Source organism: Poecilia reticulata, linkage group LG5, assembly GCF_000633615.1.
Source record: "Poecilia reticulata strain Guanapo linkage group LG5, Guppy_female_1.0+MT, whole genome shotgun sequence".
Taxonomy (NCBI): Eukaryota; Metazoa; Chordata; class Actinopteri; order Cyprinodontiformes; family Poeciliidae; genus Poecilia; species Poecilia reticulata.
The window spans coordinates 3,405,609-3,426,664 of record NC_024335.1 but is presented as its reverse complement, the minus strand read 5'-3'; the positions used below and the strand labels follow the sequence as shown (position 1 = coordinate 3,426,664).

The following is a 21,056-nucleotide window of genomic DNA, read 5'->3' as shown; positions in this document are numbered from 1 at the left end:
TTATAAACATCACAACTTCACTGAAGGACAGTAAAAACCTTAAGCGAAGGGCAAATGAAACCTTTTTACTGCATGTGTTCAGGACCCAATGAAAGGAAATTTTAGTAGGGAAACATTAAAATGTAAAATAATGGACCTATAAGCATTATCATCATTATAAATGTAGGAGTTTATTGCCTTTTAACTTTGTGACATGTTATAGAAGCACCTTACAGTTAGTGCTGCAAGTCTGGCTACGTCTCTACCAGCTTCATGGATCCAAAAGTTGAAAATGTTCACCATTCTTCTTTGTATAATGACTGAAGCTCAGAAACAGCATCTGTGCACATCAATGTTCAAGCAATACCGCAGATTATCAATTGGATTGAGGTCTGACCTTTGACTGGGCCATTCTGACACAGAAACGCAGTGAGCAGTCCCATTTTAGCTCTGGTCATGCACTAGGTTCAAGTTTAACGCCACAACATGATGCTGCCAACATCATATTTGGCAAAAGGGTAATAATCTATAGTCTATATAGATAGATATGCAGATTAAAGGGTTCCATGCCTGTTCTGTTAGTTTAGGTGGACAGCCACGTCTTGGTTATCTTCTGAAGCCAGGTCATTGTACTGAATTGTACTCATGGATTACAGAGTAAACAGAGTTGAGTAAAAGTAGGAGCCCACGCTTTTATATGTATGTTTTATCCTTTTCCTTCCATGTCACAGTAATGTAATACTTTGTGTTGTTCCAATCCCAATACATATGTTGAAGTTTTTACTCTAGAGTGACAATTAATTAATTTTGTAAGGCACTGATTTTAACCACCCTGCACTAATGACATGTCACCACAACAAGTGAAGCTGCAGTGCCAGGCCCCTGGGTCTTTAGGACTGCAGCAACAAAGGAACTTGAGTGTAAAACTCACCTTCTCATCTGATGAATATCTTCTTACCCCCTGGAGTATTTTCAGCTAAGTGAGTGGAAACATCTGCCAAAGGACAATGTGAACATGTTTCTGCCTCCCTGCTTTCACTGCCTTCCATCTAGGTGCTAACAAATTAAACACAATAACAAGAAACCAGTCGATTTATTTTACCAAATTCAAGTGAATTAATTCTTTGTGCTCACTTCACCCTGTGAATCTGACACTACAGTTTGAAATTAGGTTCCCCTGACTGTATTTTATTGTACTGAACATCTTCAGAAAGTGCCCACACACAGTGAAAGCCCAGATTAAACTCTCTTTTCTGTGTTGTAAACTAAATTAACAATCTCTAGTGTTCATAGCTGTAATTTATCAAGACAGTGTTGGCTGAACTCTTTTTTTTTTCTCTCTCTCTCTTTCTCCCAACTGGACTCTAATTTGGAGGTGTTCAAACTAAAGGCAGCACTGATGGCTTTAATCATTTATTGATGTAGTTGCAAATCTGTTTCGTCCCAGAGGCAGATTAGCACCTCAGGTGGAGGTTAACTGCTTGCAATAAACAGACATTGTAATTAAACCTCTCATTTATGCGGCCTCTGATTAGACACACTGCCAATACTGAATTTGAGGTACAAATGTGAAAGCATGTTCCTAATAAAGTCCACATTACACACCACAATATACAATTGCATAACATAAGTTGCCAAGGATTACTTCAAAACTTTCACAAAGACAAATAATTCCAGCATAGCAGAAAGCTCAGACTTAAATCTCGACATTCCTAAGCAACAGTGCCAGCCACGGACAAATTACTTTGATTCGTTTTCTTCGTCCCGTTAAGATGTTTCAGGGTAAATTTGGGCAATAAGTTATTTCAGCTGAAAACCTTATAACATGATCTGAAAAGCAACTATGAGACTCATCGTAATTCAGCAAGAGCTTCAGAGATCCAGAGCTTTGGTTTGCCCTTGTCAAATTTGACATTTGTGGAAAACAAGTAAGAAAGATTTGGGTAAAAGACAAAACAAACAAATGCCTTCATTATTCTATTGTTTATTAAACAAGACTGTATTTGTCGAACAATCATTTAGAATTAAATAAATGCGTGATCTTCATCACATAATGGTTATACAAGTGAAAACAATCATTAGCACAATAGGTAATGCTTTTTCTTTAGGATGATATGGATCTGATGCAATTTGATGTAATTCAAAACTACCTGAGAATAATCCAAAATTAACAAGTATCAAAGTTTAAGTGCTCAGTTTGGCTTAATCATACACATGTTATTCTTTGGTAATCTCTGCAAATTCCTCAAGTTAGATATTCACACAGCCAGCAAAAAGTGTTTCGGAGAGGATTAAAGATTGACTAAGCCTCATCAGGTGAGGCAGGAACAGCGGCCAGAGCCGGGATGAGCCTCTCGTACACGCCGATGCCGTTCAGGAAGATTCGCTCATTCAGGTGTTCGTTATGATCGTGCAGCAGAATGGGGGTCCTGTTCATCGGAGAAAAGCCAATCGCAGGGATCCCCACCTGGAGAGGATAAAAAATAAAAATAAAAAACAGGTCAGAGGCAGGGACTGATTCAATTGTGTAATTTTAAATGGTAACAAAAAGGCTGCAGGTTTTTTTTTTTAATACTCACTGCTCTGATGAAACGGCTGTCGGTGGCAGCTGGGAATATCTCCTTTTCCAAAGTCATATTCCTGCAGTGGAGACGATGGTATGATACATAACAAATGCAAAGCATTTCCAGGCACAGTGATGAATAAATAAAACTGTTCCTCGAAAAGACAGGAACTAGAAATTTATGAGCAAGTGCAGCAGATTTGAGAAAACTCATGAAGGAAAAACGTTAGAAAAACTAAAATACAAATGAAAATATCTAAATGATATGCTTGAGTACTGCATGCAGGTAAGAGTCGCACATTTACTGTACGCCAGCAGAACTGATTTACAGGAAACTTAGAGAAGATGCAATAAACGGAGGCAAATTCCAATAACTCAGCATTTTTGAAATAACTTTGAGGAGAGTTAAATTTAATTTGTATAAGAATGCATTTATTGGTCATTTTCTCTCATTAAAACAGGGTCCCATGAGTATGTCTATGTCTATTTACATGTAAACATCTGACCTGCAAAGTACTCACAATGACTTGCAGGCGGCGCTGAAAGCGCTCCACCAGCGGTCGTCCTCAGCTGTGGACGTGACGTTCTGGTTCATGTGTTTCTGCAAAGGAACTATTTAGTTTCATCCAACAAAACCAAACAAGCCAGCAAGGAATGGATCGCTGAGAGAAGCAGCCAATAGTAGATCACATAGTTCAGTAGATTGTTTGTCTAACCTGGAGGAAATTCACTGACCTGAGCAAACTCATACGTGACATCATCTCCTGCATCTTTACACCACTGCTTGATCTGCTTTTCAAACTCCTGACGGGGAGTTTGAACGTTTAACGTTTAGAGTTTACATTAAACACGAGGGTTATTTGTCGCTGTGGAGTTATATGTCAATAATGCAGCATTACGCACCTGGAGGTTTACTGTGGGGGGGATTCTTAAGTCGAAGCTGACATCCATTTCAACTGGGATGACGTTGTAGGCCACACCTCCTTTGACCATGGTCATATTCACAGTGGTGACATCTCCCAGTGTGAAACACTCACTGGTGTTTAACCTGGCAGACACAACAAAGGCAGTGAGAAACCTAAAGTGACGCAGACACATCAAAGCAGCTGTTTACGTTTACAGCTTTTTTTTACTCCGCAGCCTGAGGTATCTTTTTTTTTAACATTTCTAAACATAATTAATAATACTAGTACATTACACCTTCCTACTCTTTTACCCAAAAAATACAAAAAAAGACTTTCACCTAAAAGACAATTTAAAGCAGGGAAATGTAAACTATCTCACCGGTGTTTCTCCTTCTCTCTGAAGTCCAGAAAAGAGTTGATGACTTGTCGCTGCAACAAAGACAAAAATATAAAAACGGATTCGTTTTTGAAATGAGAAAATGTGTGATTCAATGATTTTATTGATGGTAAGCTTGGCAGAAGATTTATGTTTACACAACTGATTTATGCTAAGGATTGTGATTTGTACTATTAAAAACGATCAGTTCTAATAAAAAAAATAAAATAAAAAAAAACTTCAACGCACAAAACATCCATCCATCCATTTTCTTTACACCCTTGTCCCTTAGTGGGGTCGGTGCCTATCTCCAGCTAACGTTCCTGGCGAGAGGCGGGGTACACCCTGGACAGGTCGCCAGTCTGTCACAGGACAACACAGAGACACACAGGACACACAACCATTCATACACACACTCATACCTAGGGGCAATTTGGAGAGGCCAATTAACCTGACAGTCATGTTTTTGGACTGTGGGAGGAAACCGGAGTACCCGGAGAAAACCCACGCATGGACAGGGAGAACATGCAAACTCCATGCAGAAAGACCGGGGCCGGGAATCAAACCCAGAACCTTCTTGCTGCAAGGCAACAGCTCTACCAACTGCACCACTGCCGCACAAAACATTTTAAGCAAAAGAATGACCGTGTTTTTTTAAAAACATGTTGGAGAAAAATGAAAGGATCTCACAAGTTTTTCTGCAGCTGTGTTTTCCACAAACCTAGAGCCATGACCAGGGCTCCCCGGGCAGCGGACAGTAATCCCTGAAAAGGAGACAGTGATCAGGGTTTCTTTGCATTCTTGGGCAGAAAGACTGAAAGCCGTGCAGTAGCCTTACATCCTTATTTGTGTTGCATACTCACACCAGGGGTTCCTTTCTCCATAAAACACAGTGAAAGCCTCACCAGGATTGGCCAGACCTCCACGACACAAACAAGAAACATAAAATCAGCGTGAAAAGAGCAAATCAAAGAAAGTAGATTACAGAGTACAGACTAGCAGCAGCAACACTAGTGGTACATAAGGAGAGATAAAATGTGTTAATTTAAAACGGCTTAAAAGAAAATTCAGGCACAAAACATTTTTCACTGCGACGGTGAGATTTAACTGAACACATACCGTCTCTGATAAGGGTTTTAAATAAGTTCATTATGAATTTATGGCAACTATTTCTACAAAACTCATAAGATCCAACAGACAGACTGACAGATCTCTTTACAATATGGGATGGAGAAGAAAAGTGGAAATCCAAACAATCAGAAAACTCATGCTATATTTTCAAACCCCTGATGTCTCACTCTTGCAATTTCTTCAAAGATTTTTAAAATTCCTGCTTTACAATTTAGATTATCAAGCAATCTTCAAGGAAGATATGCATTACAGAACTTCGATCTCTTACATGACCAGATAGTAACATAACTCTGCGTTAATTCCTTCTTAAAATGTAATCCCGTCTATTGCATAATAGTTGTCAAGTGTGCTTCGTTTACAGTCCAGATGTTTCTCGTAACTACTTCTCTGTGGGCTCAATTTAATTTAATCCAAAGACATATCTTGTTTTTAGAATAATAAATAATGCCATGAGAAATGCATAAAAAATAACAATGATACCTTCATCGAGAGCAAAGCCGATGTTTAACTTTTGAAACTCTGGATGCGTCACAAACGTTTCCATTCCCTTATGGCCTCCAACTTCTTCATCTGAAAGAACAATCTCATAGTCAGAGTTGTGAAAGTTTTAAACACAAATATATACAAGTCCTTCTCAAAACATTAGCATATTGTGATAAAGTTCATTATTTTCCATAATGTAATGATAAAAATTAAACTGTCATATATTTCATTGCACACCAACTGAAATATTTCAGGTCTTTTATTGTTTTAATACTGATGATTTTGGCATACACCTCATGAACACCCAAAATCCCCGTCTCAAAAAATTAGCATATCATGAAAAGGTTCTCTGAACGAGCAGTTAACCTCATCATCTGAATCAACAAACTAACTCTACACACCTGCAAAAGATTCCTGAGGCTTTTAAAAACTCCCCGCCTGGTTCATTACTCAAAACCACAATCATGGGTAAGACTGCTGGCCTGACTGCTGTCCAGAAGGCCATCAATGACGCCCTCAAGCAAGAGGGTAAGACACAGAAAAAAATTTCTGGACGAATAGGCTGTACCCAGAGTGCTGTATCAAGGCACCTCAGTGGGAAGTCTGTGGGAAGGAAAAAGTGTGGCAGAAAACGCTGCACAACGAGAAGAGGTGACCGAACCCTGAGGAAGATTGTGGAGAAGGGCCGATTCCAGACCTTGGAGGACCTGCGGAAGCAGTGGACTGAGTCTGGAGTAGAAACATCCAGAGCCACCGTGCACAGGCGTGTGCAGGAAATGGGCTACAGGTGCCGCATTCCCCAAGTCAAGACACTGTTGAACCAGAAACAGTGGCAGAGGTTTCTACAGAGAAGCAGCACTGGACTGTTGMTCAGTGGTCCAAAGTACTTTTTTCTGATGAAAGCAAATTTTGCATGTCATTCGGAAATCAAGGTGCCAGARTCTGGAKGAAGACTGGGGAGAAGGAAATGCCAAAAKGCCAGAAGTCCAGTGTCAAGHRCCCACAGTCAGTGATGATCTGGGGAGCCATGTCAGCTGCTGGTGTTGGTCCACTGTGTTTTATCAAGGGCAGGGTCAATGCAGCAGCTATCAGGAGATTTTGGAGCACTCCATGCTCCATCTGCTGAAAAGCTTTATGGAGATGAAGATTTCATTTTTCAGCACAACCTGGCACCTGCTCACAGAGCCAAAACCACTGGTTTACTGACCATGGTATTACTGTGCTCAATTGGCCTGCCAACTCTCCTGACCTGAACCCCATTGAGAATCTGTGGGATATTGTGAAGAAAAAGTTGAGAGACACAAGATCCAACACTCTGGATGAGCTTAAGGCCGCCATCGAAGTATCCTGGGCCTCCATAACACCTCAGCAGAGCCACAGGCTGATTGCCTCCATGCCACGCCGCATTGAAGGCTGCAAAAGGATTCCTGACCAAGTATTGAGTGCATAACTGAACATAATTATTTGAAGGTTGACTTTTTTGGTATTAAAACACTTTTCTTTCATTGGCCGGATGAAATTTGCAAATTTTTTGAGACGGGATTTTGGTTTTTCATGAGCTATATGCCAAAATCATCAGTATTAAAACAATAAAAGACCTGAAATATTTCAGTTGGTGTGCAATGAATCTAAAATATATGACAATATATTACATTATGGAAAATAATGAACTTTTGAGAAGGACCTGTATATACATTTGTTTTTTTTTTACTGAAAGATTAACTAGTTTTAAAACAACTGCATCGAGTTTTTCAGATGGTTTCAACTCTGGCCACATTTATAGTTTTCCCTGGTAAATTTGTTAATTATATTTTATAATGTTGGACATTACAGAAAAACACTCAACCTTTAATTTGAGTAAATTTACTCAGAGGAGGAAAAATAATACTAATTACTCTGCTGTTTTTACTCCAACTCCTTTTCTACTAATAGAACTTACACAGTCTTCTTCTACAGCATTATTTAGTTTCTTTTACGCACTTTTCTCAGCCAACATCCTTTCTATTTTTCATTTTGGTGCAAATTTAGTCAAATGCTTTGGTTCATGTTACAGCTGAATTTCTCAGTCATATACAGAGAGAGTGCTTTTTTTTTTTTGTAAAATGCCGTGGTATTTCAAAGTGTTCATAAAGCCTTGAGTTCTTAAGAAGTAAAGCAAGCCCACAGCAGCACACATCCTCTACTATACATAGATAACAGGGGGCAAAAGGTGATTTGCCATATATTCATCCTTTGTTTCATGTCAAGTCCACCTGCAGGTTTCCAGATAAAGCTCCAGCACAAATTAGCATCATTTTGAAGTTTGTGATGGTAGGAGAGCAAAAAGCTTTTTTCTGACATTACTCCTAATAGGGCTGCAGTGATACAATAATCTCACAATACGATACACGATATTCTGCTCACAATACTATTTATATTGCGATATTCAGCAAACGATACAATTCAATACACTTTTGCGGTTTTCTGAAAGATTTTAGAGGGACAGAGTGATTTTGGTGACATTTTGTGACTGTTATAGAGTTGTATTGAATTAATTTAACTGAAAACTGATTAAAAGCACCAACTACACAATACCTGGCTCTGGTTGGACATGGACACAGACTTAAAAGTCGACAGCTGGACAAAATTAATCAAAGAAGTGGTGAGAAAACATGTTTCTTTTAATTGAAACAGTACAATTTGTAAAGTAAATAAAGTGCACCAAGTACACTGCTCTGAATAGTTTGATACCTTTTTAACCTTGACACTTAACATCTGAAGGAATCACTCTAAGCCTGATGACCTAATCACTCTCCTGGTGAAGCAAGCAGTGAGTGAGCAAGGTGACAGTTGGATGTTACGATACTTGCGGATGAATATCGATTTCTTTCTAGGAAAGAAAATATCGATATATATCTCAAAATTGATATTATTACACAGCCCTAACTCCTAAACCTCTAGATTCTCCTAATTGTTGCTCTTCCTGCGCGCCATCATGATTTCCAATGAAAGACGCTTTATGACATGCTTCTAAAGTCCTGAATAGCTGCTGTGCGAAGTGTGGACCCAGTCAAATAACTTACCAGGAACAAACATTAAATGCACAGTGCGTGATGGTTTCCATCCCTGCGCCTTCAGCCTTCTGACCGCCTGAATGTACCTACACAGACAACAAACACCCAACTCAGCACGCATTATGACAAAGAAACCGTCTGAATAGACGAGAGAGCAGGTTCAGTGATTAAACAAGTTGTTCTCACTGCCCACAAACAAACGTTAAGATCACAACAACACTAGAGTGAAAACTCTGTTTAACAAGAAAAGCCATTAAGGCAGTTTTTATTTTTATACCCACTGTATAGTCACACATTTCATGTCCTGAGATCCACGGGCAAAAATGTTACCCTCAGCATCTTTCATAGCACTGAAAGCATCGTATCTCCAGTGCTCCTGGAGAAGAGATTGATACCAAGTCTATTCTTTACTCATCTGTTTCAGGCAATAACAGGACAGTAACACTCAAAACCGAGGTGAAGCTCGTACCTGGTAAACAGGTACAACATCTGTGTGGGAGTTGAGCAAGACGGACTTTAGGGCGGGTTTCGTCCCTCCCCATGTCATGATAGACACCACTCTGCCTGGACAGACCTGAGAGCAGATGGACGGGTGAATTACGAAATATCTGTCGCAAGCTCACAGATTGCTTGCATCTGATCATCACCTCATAAAGTAAATCACCTCAATCTTTTTCATGGGAAGCTCCAGCTCCTCAGCTATTCTGTCCAAGAACCTGAGAGCAGAATCTACAAATGGGAAAATAAATAAATAAATACCCAGCTGGTTTTAACATTAACAGATATGTTCAAATTCTCTGTTGCTGCAATTTTTGTTCACAAAACTGAGACAGCAAAAGGGAAACAGCATAGAGTAATGTCTGAACCCCAGACAGCTGGTTGAAAACAAACATCTTCTGTATCTGAGGCCGCCGTTTTACTCCAGCACCAAAAACTAACTATTTTTCTAAACTGTATGCATTTATTTATTTTATGCACATTTTCATGTTCTTGCTTGCCTGTATGAATAACTTTTTGGGGTACGAAATAGCACTAAAGAAAGAACGCTTCCTAGAGTCACAGTAAAATATACAAACAGACAAATGTTTTGTTTCACTTTGTCTTTGACTTTTTTTTATTATTATTACCTTTAAGAAAGCCTTTTACATTCAAGCTTAAATTTATGCTTATCCATTTTAATGTAGAAAAAACCTGCTCAATTTAATATGTTTTTTACTTAAAAATTGAATGACAACAATTGTCTAGGTCATTTTTGCCAAATCTAAATATAACATTTTTGTATTTTCTTTACAAAATGTGTTTTATTTCAAAAGTTTAATTTTAAAAGTGCATGAAGCATTATATAAAATTACACAATCTCAATGTATGTAAGAAACCATATGTGCCTAACTTTGAACAGATTTTTACAAACTAAACTGCATCAAATGACATGCCATTTGTTGATGCTGCCAGGTATTAAAAAAGTGTCTCACATTTTATGCATTTAAGAGTAAGAAAAACATGCTTGTTTTTTTTTCCACATTTGATTTGCAGATCACTGGTTGGAACCAATATTTAAAATTGCTAATACACAGAAAATATCAGCAAAGTGCAGGGACATCATTGCAACTACTTTCAGCCATGACGACATTGTCACAGTATCATAATGCATAAGTGCAGGCATGGCATAAAAATTGAGGAATTAAATTCATATGTGCTTACAACCTTTGTTTAAATCAACGCCGGTGTCCAGTACATGCCTATTCCTAGCTACTATTGCTAGTTTTCCTGTGTTTGAACCCATTTCAGGGACATGCGTTTTTGCTTCAGGTGAAGATTTCTGCTTTCTGCCAAACTGTGGGCATATAATGTGTAACTCATGCAGATAAGAACTGGACTTTGATAAAGGAGCAGGTAATACAACAACCGATACAGCCAAAACAGAATAAGCTTTAAAGATATTTTCAACTCAGTTGCATTGTGCAACATGTAGCACATAAATATTTGTATTGATCAAATATTAGCAACATAAAAAAATAGTGAAAGTAACCAAAACGTGTTTGACGGATATTTAAACATATGATTTGACTTTGCTTTTGACAAAAGAAGTCTCACCATAGTCGGGGTCAGGGTGGACGGTTTTAAGCCGGAGGTATTCCCTGAACAGAGTCACAGAGGGGTCCTCTCCTTCAGGGGAGCCCTGACCCCCTCCAATGACTGGACCGTCCTTGTCAGGTAGCATGGTGTGATTTGCTTACTCCCTTAAAAACACGAAAGGTATTTACGATAAACTGTGCCAGTATATAAGACAGAGGTGTCCAGTTATATCTCATATTTAGACACTGAACTCTGTTACATCTGGAGGCTGCCGGAGCAGATGCCATACCTGTCTTCCGCTCTCAGTTCTCCTGGAAATGTCACGCTAAGAATCGGCTAGCCTTGTGAAAGGTAACCTGAGCTTCTGCAGCAGTGGCAGCTTCCTCCGAGCTGCTCATTAACTAGCTTAAGCCAAACTGTCGGCGCAAGAGGTCAAATAGAATACATGAGTATATTTATTTTACTTCTAAGGATTAGTTAAGATTACTCACTGATTGTACTCACCAGAGGCAGTCAATACACAAACAGTAAACAGCCCGTAAGGGGATTTCATCTCTTCCTAAACAACACTTCGCTCTCTTAAAATGCCAAAAAACAAAAGTTTTGGAGTTTGCACTCATTTATATTGACATTAATACTCATAAATGCTTTAAAGTAATTCTTGAAACACAATATTTTCAAAAAAAAGAAACATAAAACACCCCTAATTTGGGCGATACCATTTCTCAACTGTGACGCAATCAAACACACTTCGGCCAGTGTGGCAAGTCCATTTATCATTTAATAGTTGCAACGCATCCCTATTCAACACTTGCATACATCTCTGAATATCAGTGGTGATGTATTTAATTCAAAAGGTGAAACTAATATATAACCTAAATTAAGTTTTATTACATTATCAGAATATTATATGAAATGAAATAAAGATGGAAACCACACTGTTGGTAATCGCAACAAGTCATTGCCATATCAGCTGGTTATTTACAGAGTTCTGTATGTAGCAACTACTGAACCATACACAGGTTTCTTACCACTGAGGAGAAGATTCACTGTTGTTCAGTGACCCAAATGTCTCTTAGATGATTTTGCATTCAATTCGGATATAAAGGTCACAGTGTGTGAAGGAAGAGTGGAGTGTTAATGGGCTTCCTTAACACCGTAGCAGACATACAGGCTGATCACCTACATGCCCTGCTACATGGATGCACTTATTATTGCGAAGGAATTGAGTTCAAAATCCAGTAGTACATGATTAAACGTTTTTTAGTAGGCTGGCATTTAAAAAAAAATCAATTTCATTGATGGTAATATTCTAGAGTTCAGATAAAGCTCAGTTTTGGTTTTCATTTGCTCTACACCACTATGTTACCAGAAATACCAACAAAAAATGGTGAATCTATGTGTAATGAATCTCAGTATTTCCCTTGTTACATTGTTTTTTTTTAGCAAATATAGGGAAAAGCTCAAATGAATAGGAAAGGTGACACTTGCCAGTGTATTTGACCAGAGACCAGTCCATACCTATTTCTAGCTACTATTTCCAGGTCTCTGGTGTTTGAATCAATTTCAAGGACATACGTTTTCACTTCGGGTGAAAATTTCAGCATTGTTCCAAACTGTGACCATATATTGTGTAACTGATATAGATAAGAACTGGACTTTTAACTCTAACATCACATATTGATAATTAGATGTCACTCCTGGAAATGTTTCCCACCTTTCCATGTTTTCTCCATTTGTGGATAATGACTCACTTTGATTCTTCAGCCCTGGAGCCTTGAAAATGGCTTTGCTGCCCTTTCCGGACTAATAAATATCAACAATTTTCTCATTTATTCTAAATTTCTTTAAAGAGTCATAATTTGTTGTTGTTTCAAATCTTTCAGCCTACTTCATGCAGGTTCTTTTTAAGTGTTTCCCGACAGAGGTCTGGCAGTAATCAGGCATGCGTGTGTGACTAGCTTCTCCTTGTTCACCTGTCCAAAAATTAATTAAGGTGAAATACTTTTTGCAGCACAGGTCCTGTCCAATCATTTCTCTGCAAAAACAATAGAAAACAGACTAGAAAACTAGCTTTCACTCACACCTGAAAATGAGTCTGCTTTTTCTGAATAATCTGTCATTAAAAGGGATTTTAATGACAGTTTTATTCCGTTTTATTTCACTTTATATACATAACTTGAGTTTCAAAAGGCAAATATCTTCCAGTTTTAATGATCGTACAATCTTTCCAGTTCATTATATACCAATACTAATCCTACACATGTATATTTCTGTATAAACAAGTTATAACACTCTTTTTCTGTATTTTACAATGCTTCTGTGTTTACCATTTAGGTTTTGTATTGACATTCAAAGACCCACACGGGGGGGAAAAAAGCACATCTGAATATTCCAATAGTTTATTTATTCTTTTAATGTTTTAACATTTATTTAAACTTGTTCACAGCATTAAACATATCGGTCAAAACAAAAATAGAAAATGTCCCGCCTACTTCACCAATAAAATACGAAGCAGCTGAGTGGATTTCACAGATCAGTGCTAAAGTACATATATTAATACACATATTAATGGGAATAACAAATTAGCAGTAACAAAAAATAAACATTCTAATTTAGTTCTCTTTTTTTTAATGTAAACAACAACAGTGCTAAGAGTGTAGAGATCCAAAGAACATGTTCCTTCCTGCTGAGTCCACACCATATAAAACACAAACAGCAGGAAGGCTTACAAAAAACCTTCAGTGTTTCTTAACATTTTGCATAAAGAACAACAATGCAATTACTTTTTATTTCAAGAAGCTTCAATATATATATATATATATATATTTTAAATATTTACTTGTTTTGCTTAATTGTCCACATTTGTTACGAATTTTATCAACAATATCTAAATACTGTAGACAGTTGGGGTTTTATTTTGTTAAAACTATTTTAATTAGTTAATTTCGATCATTTCGGCTTTCTTTAACCGATTTGATTATATCAGTTAGTCGAGAGTAGTGTTAATTTCTGACGTACCGTATGTCAGAGTACAACAAAATCTTTTAAATACGGGCAAGAGCAGCATTTACATATAAACAGTTATCCAACTGCTAAAATAGTAACATATAAGCAAACACATGAAATGTCTTTAAAAGCAACCGGAGACAAGACACACATGTAAAACACCCAACTATGTACGTTGCTAGTTTTGTTATTTTCAAGAGTAAACTGACAAGCTGTGCTAAGCTGGTCTCATATTTCCAGGGCCATTTAACTTGCAACCCTTTACATTCATAACACTGACATCTGATATAATCTCCCAAATTCCCTGTGATGCCCCTTTTCTCTTTCTAAGGGTTGATAGGAAAAAGAAAGATCTTAAACCCTTTTGTCATCTCTAAAGCGTCGGATTTCCTTTTCCTTGCTCATCTTTTGTTCACATTTTTAAACACCTTCTCCTCCCTCTGCTATATATCTTGCTTGAGTTTGTCAAGGAATTTGATCAAACCTTGGTGAAATTCGTGGGGTTTGTCCATGTAACAAGCATGCCGAGCTCCTTCTAGTTTCAGCACCTCATGATTAGGAAGCTGGATGAGGTTCTTGTGAGACTGGGCACCCAGATTTGTGTCCAACGCGCCAAAGACAATTAGAGTGGGAGTCTGCGAAGGAAAAAGGTAAAAGAAATCAAAGAGATTAGACAATGTAAATGCTAGTATTTATAGTAGAGGCAGTGTTTTATGAAACCAGTGTGGTTCATATGCTAATCTTTTGTGGGGGAGGCATGAGCATTTAGACAAAAACAGGAATTTAAAAATGACCCTCCTTCAGTGGTGTGAACACCATGACTGGTCAAGAACCTTAAAACCTTAAAGTCTAACAGAAAAACTGTTAGTTTAATTTTATAAAGGGAGAGAAAATAGTTGATCTAGATGTCCAGTTTTAGCTTGGTGTGCAGTTTTCAAATTAAACACCTTCTCATCAAGACGTTTAACCTTAATTTTGGTACAGAATAAAATTTTAACCATTCTGAAAGCATATGGCAACAAAAACCATGTGATTATGTCACCTAACATAATAAAACTGGGGGTAACACAGAAGCTACTAGATAAACAGCATCTTCTGTAGATATTTCTGCATGAATATGGATTATGGTCAGAATATAATAAGAAAAGATCAATCATAACAAGAATACAAAAGATTTATGTTGTTTATTTCGACCCTTCTGGAGTAATGTTTTGTTACATTACATTCACTGAATGTTTGGTTACTTTGTCCTGAAATAAAAACCTGCCTAAAAAAAATTTAAAAACATTTTAAAGTTTTTTTTTTTTTGCTATCTTTACAAATAACTGATGCTTTATATTCAATTATACTTGTTGTATGTGATGTACAATGATCATTACCATTACAAAGAGTTGTCCACTCACCTGGATTTTTTTGTAATGCTGAGCAGAGTAACTCCGGGTACCAACTGGTGCTATGGGGACATAGCCCCGCAGCTGAGCGCTGTTCTTCATGAGGAAAGGGATGGAGTAATGTCCGCTCATGGAGGGACTCAGAAGGACAGCAGCCCTCACTCCCAGTGACTCCATGAACCGCGAGATGAGGTCTACCCGATTCTGCTCCGTCTTTAGAGCCTCGGAGTCTGGCGATTTCCCATAACCTTGATGGAAAGTTAATGGAAGATAATATTCATATTTTAGAGAATGTACCTGGGAAATGTGTGTAATCTGTAAAAACTGTGTAAGAAATATATTCGTTCTGATACCGCCTGTAAGTATCGGTAGCATGGCATACTTCATAAATAAGCAAAGTTTTAATTATTTTTTTCAAACAAGTTGCACAAAAAAAAAAAAACCTGTTAAAATGCTAAATTATTTCTGTGAACTGGAAGAACGATTATAACTAAGGTGAAAAAATATTTTCAACCACAAGAGGGCACTGTTATCACAGGAAAAATAAGCATTTCAAACCAACCACTGTACATCATTTGCAGTACATTTTCAAAAGAAAGTGTTTGCATGGGTCCTTTTATTCTTTTGTTGTGCCAATACTATTCACTCGGTCAAAATATCTTCAGTTTTCAATAAAACCTCTGAAAACATCGAGTTGATAGGGATGGCAACATTTTTAGATTAGCTTTAAAACAGAGTTCACAGCATTGAATCTATTTTAAATATATATTTCAACTATAAATTTATTTTTTCTCATCATATCTTCACCATTACTAGCAGGAAAGAATGCAAATTATCGATTAATGAGTTAATCTAAAGTTGATTGAGCTTATTGATCGACTAACACCTAACTGATAAGAAGCCATTTTTTTTAAAGAACCTGACTTTTCTCATTTCAAGGGGGTCGACTGTCTGTCCGTAAGGCTAATTTTTTTTATATGCCGAATTTAGAAAAAGAAGCACATACAATTTTCAAGGGGCAGTATTATGTAAAATCCACTTTTTTGATTTTTACATCCTGTTGTAATGTTATTCCCTGATTAAAATATACCTGGACTGTGTCTTCCATGCATTGTTTGAGAAATCATTTACTTTCCCATGGGAAATATTCAGCTGTGCAAAACACCTGGGCAGCCTAGCACCACCTTCAAGGCCACCTTCAAGCTTTGGTTGAGAAGTTGACAGCTGCTCCGCCATGTAACACAGCTGAGTGAGCGCTATTAGGTTAGGGGCAAATTGAAGGAGCTTGTCATCGAGTGCTTATATTTCACAAAGGAACTGCACAAAGTGCATCTTGCGTCCCACACCGGACTCCATTTGGACCATTACACCCATATGGTTACACCGTATTCACTGTTCCGTTACACGGAATGGACCAGCTCGGCCATCTTTAATTTTGAATCACTACAAGATTACCAGCAGCGCCCTCTTCAGGATGGCAGCCACACTAGAACACTGAAAGAAGGTCGGACGCTAATCGATTCTAACTAATTTCAGTCTAATGAAACAACATTCGAGAATTAATCGTATGTCTATTAATTGTTTGCATTCCCAGTTACTAATATATTAAAGTAAGCTTCAAGGTGTACCTGGCAGGTCCATAGCTAAGGCCTGATATCCATTAGCTGCTAGCACGGCCATGGTTCCCAGTTCTTCCCAGGTTTTGGACGTAAAAGCCTGGCCGTGCAGAAGGACCATCTGCAGCCTGAACACAGACATAAGTTCGTTACTCAAACAAATTTATGTTTGAGTAACAAACTCAAGCATAAAGAAGACAATCATATTGACGGCAATCTGATCAAACAATAAATGCTAAGGGAACAGTTTGCAGTTAAAAAGCGTTAAACTGGTTTTCCAAAAGTCTGCTCACTTTGGCAGTATCTGCTGCCCCTCCCGATCCACAGGTAAAGCTTCTCGGAAAAACAGTGGGGGGTCTCCGGGAAGCTGTCCAGTGCGAATGGACACATTGAGGATCGGTGGTCCGGGAGGACCAGCAACTCCCACCAGCCCGATTGTTCGAGCTTCGTTGGATGGCTCCATGTTGTCCTGGCGAATGGATGGCAGCAGCAGGTACAGCAGTAATGTGGCCAACAACATCAGGCCCAGCATAACGAGACGATTACGCAGGAAATTCATCTCGATATGATGAAAGATCTGGGGAAATTTGCACACGATGCACTGAGTACAAAATTTCTGTTTTTTTCTTATACACAAAATAATAAACCAAGTAAATCAAGTTCTGCTTTAAACTTATGTTGTATAGTAGTTGTAAACAAAACATGTTCCTAACAAATGAAGCAATAAATGAAAATGATATGATATATAGAGCAGCAGATAAATTGTTGAAAGGCATAATTCTCATGCATCCAAGCAGCTACTTGCAACCAGAATGTTGCAAGCATGGCTAATGTGTTGACAAATGCAATTTGAGCAGCTGTAGTCAAATGTGTGGCCATCTGTCCCAACAGCTATAACTGGATTATGCAACAGGACTGTGATGCCAAACACAACCTGAAATCTACAAGTAAACGGCTGAAAAAGAATCAAAGTGGCCTAGTCAAAGTTCAGACATCAACATGAGTTAAACTGTGTGAGACAACCGTAAAAAATATGTACAGAAATTAATATCCAGAAACATCCAAGAGCAGAAGATACGTTATGGATTTTTTGGGGTAAAAATATCTTCAAAGTGACATGTGGAGTAATAGAGTCAGACAGGAAACAACTACTTTCAGTTATTGCTATATTATTTAGTTTACCCATCTGAATAATAGGGTGAAGTTAGTAACATACCTGTACAGGTAGTCATGACTAAATACACAGCACTGTAACTTCAAGTGCTGTTTTTTTCTTTATGATCTCAAATAAATATTTTGTAGCATTTTAAAAAATAATATACAGAAAAGAAACACAAACTGTCTGGACACTTAAAAATGTCAAAAATTGTTGTTTTTGCAGCAATGCAAATTTTATAACTAGAGCACAGATTGTGAACTATGAGCTAAAGTAGAGTGTGTATAACAAATCCAGTACAGTACTCTGAGCCTTTTGGGGGTCAAGCAAATATACACTAAATTTTGTGAATGGAAGTACAAGGCACTGTTCTATTCATTATTCACTGTGAATACTGAGTGAAACAGCTTTATGTAATGAAAAAATATAATTTTAACTTGTTTTCTTCTACCTGAATTTGCTACTTTTTCCATGATGTCAATTTCAAATCAGTTCTTATCTTATTCTTTAAAATATCAGAATTTTTTTTCCAAATATTTCTTTTTAGGTTAGCTCATTTTTCAGAAATTAAATGAGATGTTATGATTCAATGCTTGAGTAGCCGTTTTGCCTTATTTTCTTTTTGAAAACCGTCACCGAGTCATTTTTTGAACAGCTACTTTTTACTTCTACTGAAGTTATGGTACTTTTGAGCACGATGTTTTGGCGACTCTATCCATTTCTGATTATAACTCCAAACATAGAGCTGATTTGTTCTTATTGCACATCAGCCAACACTTCACCATATGAGCTGAGTCTGAAATGTAGAGGTGGCTTTCTATGTTAAACAGATGAATGAAACACCAGCGATATGTTACAACTAATCCTCCGGCACAAAGGATTTAGTCTGTTTGACCGCAGTCCACATAATCAGTCGCAGTTAATTAGCCAAATTGCACGAAGAAGCTAACAGTAGCTCTTTTGTTGTCAATATGCTCGACCATGAATGAGGCTTTTTGAAGAAAAGATACATACCAACAAACAGGAGATAATTAAACCTTATGCGCTCAGAAATAAAAGCACCTGGCTCTCATCATGTCTTCTCCATGTCAGGCTGTTGCGGGAATTGTTTCTGACAGACTTGAGGTTGAATGCTACTACTGCTTAAAGCTTTTATTATTATTATTATTATTATTATTATTATTATTATTATTATAGAAAGAAAAACATTAAATGTAATGTCAGAGTTTTACTTAACCGAGTCAGGAGCAAATATTAGAAGCAACACATAAAAGACTTGTAAATCTAAGATGTGCTGTTATATATTTACAAAACTGACGACCGTCTGTTGCTCGTCGGAACTTATTACGAGCTGCACAAAACAACTACTTCAGCTTTTTACGCAATTTCCTGGAGACGAACGCACATTTATAAGAAATTATCCAAATTTAGGTTACGAAAACTGTCACGATTATAAAGATTACATTATTACAAAATTTACAAAGTAATGTACAAGAAAATGCATGAATTATTAAAAAATTACGAAATATTCTATTCATAATATTCAATCCATTTCAATGTATGTGCCAACTTTAGTTGCATTAATTTAAAAAACCACAAAATATAGATCTCAATAATAATAATAATAATAATAATAATAATAATAATAATAATAATAATAATAATAATAATAATAATAAAATTGCAATCACCATTGTTGTTTTTATAATACCTGCACCAGTAATAGATGTTATTCAGTGTTTAAACGGCTGTTCACCTTATAGTTTCTTTTTTAAGGCTTCTACCTCTTTTTTGGACCTGCAACTTGTTTATTCATTTTTCTTATTGCTAACCATCTCTTCTATTTCACTAGATTTAAAACATTTGTTTCTTGGGATATAAAAAAGAATGCTACTGTATAAATATGACCAGTATTTGTAAAAAAAAAAAAAAAAAAAAAAAAAAAAAAAAAAAAAAAAARAAGAAGAAAAGAAGAAAAACATGGCCAGGTATCTTCCTTATGTTGCATCTATCTTCCTTATGTTGCATCTACATCATTAAAGATAATTAAAGAGTTTATTTTGAGTATTTCAAATTTAAATTTGAAACTCAGGTAATTTCGCAGATTAAGGCTCACATTTAATGAGAACTAAACAATACATAAAATGAAGTCATGACTGTAATTTATAAATTACAATACAGAGCTGAACGTGATTTAAACCCCCCCCCCCCACATTAAATTTAACACAAAATGTAGCTAGGAAAGCACTTTCTAGCCGAGTTAGGGTACAAATCCGGAGTAAAACAAGAAAGTCAGGCTACACTGTTTCTGTAAGGATAAAAGAGGTTTAAGATCTCAAGATACTTACTATTCTGGTATATACATTCATCCATCCATCAATTTTCTTTACACCCTTTTCCCTTGTGGGGTCGGGAGGATTGCTGGTGCCTATCTCCAGCTAACGTTCCAGGCGAGAGGCGAGGTACACCCTGGACAGGTCGCCAGTCTATCACAGTATTCTGGTACAATATTTTATATTTTGTTTAAGGCTTCATGACAACTTAATGTTTCTAGCCCTACAGTACTCTTTAGAGGACATCCTGGGCTTTCCATGGATGTGTCATGTGAAAGGTTTGCATACTGGGAAGTCCCTTTTTTTCCTAAATCAAAAAGGCCTATATGCCAGCAACCACATTTTATGGAAAGAGGGAAGACGAGTCAAATATTTAACTTCTTTTGTTATTTTTGTCATGATAATTATTGATATTCTTGTAAATTAAATACCAATGACAATATTTTGACCAGTGAAAACAATTTAATAATTTCTCTTTAGAAATAACAGACCTTTTATGATCGTCAATTGTAGTGGACATCAGGACCATTTCAGTGTATTTAACGTCTCCACATTGTTATAGGAGAAATAAGTGAAACAGGACTCTATACAAGTTAGTAGAGGGAGATTCAGATCTGGAGTTGTCAGATGAAGATTAGTATCAGCCTCTGGTAGGTGTCTTCATCAGATCCAGGACAATCTGATGAAGAGACAGACTCATGGTGCGTTCACATCAAACACGTTTTGAGCATCAGGTCCATCTGGTTTACATTCACAGTCTATGTAGAACGTCATAAAAATGGTTCAAAATGTGTCATGCTAGACGCTCGGAACGCTCCTCCATAGCCCTTATTGCACCTCCACATAGTCTTTAAATGTATAAGAAATGTGCCTGATGTTCAAAACACTTTTAGCAGGAAAGTCACCATGCTAGGTGGGACAGGATTAATTTGTATGTTTTTCTAGGACCAGACATTTGAGATGGGAATGTCCATTTCTTGGTTCT

The 21,056-nt window shown here is 37.2% G+C and overlaps 2 protein-coding genes across 3 annotated transcripts; both read right to left on the bottom strand.

The window, feature by feature from the left end:
* Positions 1-1,947: 1,947 nt before the first annotated feature.
* Positions 1,948-11,224, bottom strand: LOC103464610 (aminoacylase-1A). 2 transcript variants are annotated; one of them, XM_008408831.2, is made up of 16 exons: positions 11,071-11,224; positions 10,856-10,982; positions 10,585-10,730; positions 9,155-9,219; positions 8,960-9,064; positions 8,772-8,866; positions 8,500-8,576; positions 5,435-5,524; positions 4,687-4,743; positions 4,514-4,587; positions 3,827-3,876; positions 3,446-3,590; positions 3,278-3,346; positions 3,064-3,143; positions 2,559-2,619; positions 1,948-2,446 (listed from the first exon to the last, which is right to left on the bottom strand). In XM_008408831.2, exons 3-16 carry the CDS (start codon positions 10,709-10,711, stop codon positions 2,282-2,284), a joined length of 1,260 nt encoding a protein of 419 aa, XP_008407053.1. In that variant the 5' UTR covers positions 10,712-10,730; positions 10,856-10,982; positions 11,071-11,224; the 3' UTR covers positions 1,948-2,281. The 2 variants fall into 2 exon arrangements, with proteins under 2 accessions (XP_008407053.1, XP_017160300.1); XM_017304811.1 differs by lacking the exon at positions 11,071-11,224 and having other exon boundaries at positions 10,856-11,054.
* Positions 11,225-12,946: 1,722 nt separating this feature from the next.
* On the bottom strand, positions 12,947-19,073 carry abhd14a (abhydrolase domain containing 14A). Its single transcript, XM_008408832.2, has 5 exons — positions 18,753-19,073; positions 16,876-17,159; positions 16,595-16,710; positions 14,979-15,214; positions 12,947-14,210 (listed from the first exon to the last, which is right to left on the bottom strand). The coding sequence occupies exons 2-5, from the start codon at positions 17,139-17,141 to the stop codon at positions 14,019-14,021; spliced, it is 810 nt and encodes a 269-aa protein (XP_008407054.1). The 5' UTR covers positions 17,142-17,159; positions 18,753-19,073; the 3' UTR covers positions 12,947-14,018.
* Positions 19,074-21,056: the final 1,983 nt, after the last annotated feature.

Bases quoted from the DNA above. Each gene is read 5' to 3' on its own strand.
- abhd14a (XM_008408832.2), bottom strand. From the start codon at position 17,141: ATGAATTTCCTGCGTAATCGTCTCGTTATGCTGGGCCTGATGTTGTTG. The intron at 15,215-16,594 runs GTACACCTTGAA...CTTTCCATCAAG, and splicing joins CTTAGCTATGGACCTGCCAG to GTTATGGGAAATCGCCAGAC. The intron at 14,211-14,978 runs GTGAGTGGACAA...TTTCCTTCGCAG, and splicing joins AGCATTACAAAAAAATCCAG to ACTCCCACTCTAATTGTCTT.
- LOC103464610 (XM_008408831.2), bottom strand. From the start codon at position 10,711: ATGCTACCTGACAAGGACGGTCCAGTCATTGGAGGGGGTCAGGGCTCC. The intron at 5,525-8,499 runs GTAAGTTATTTG...TTGTTCTTTCAG, and splicing joins GCATTTAATGTTTGTTCCTG to ATGAAGAAGTTGGAGGCCAT. The intron at 3,347-3,445 runs GTGCGTAATGCT...ACTCCCCGTCAG, and splicing joins CCCCCACAGTAAACCTCCAG to GAGTTTGAAAAGCAGATCAA.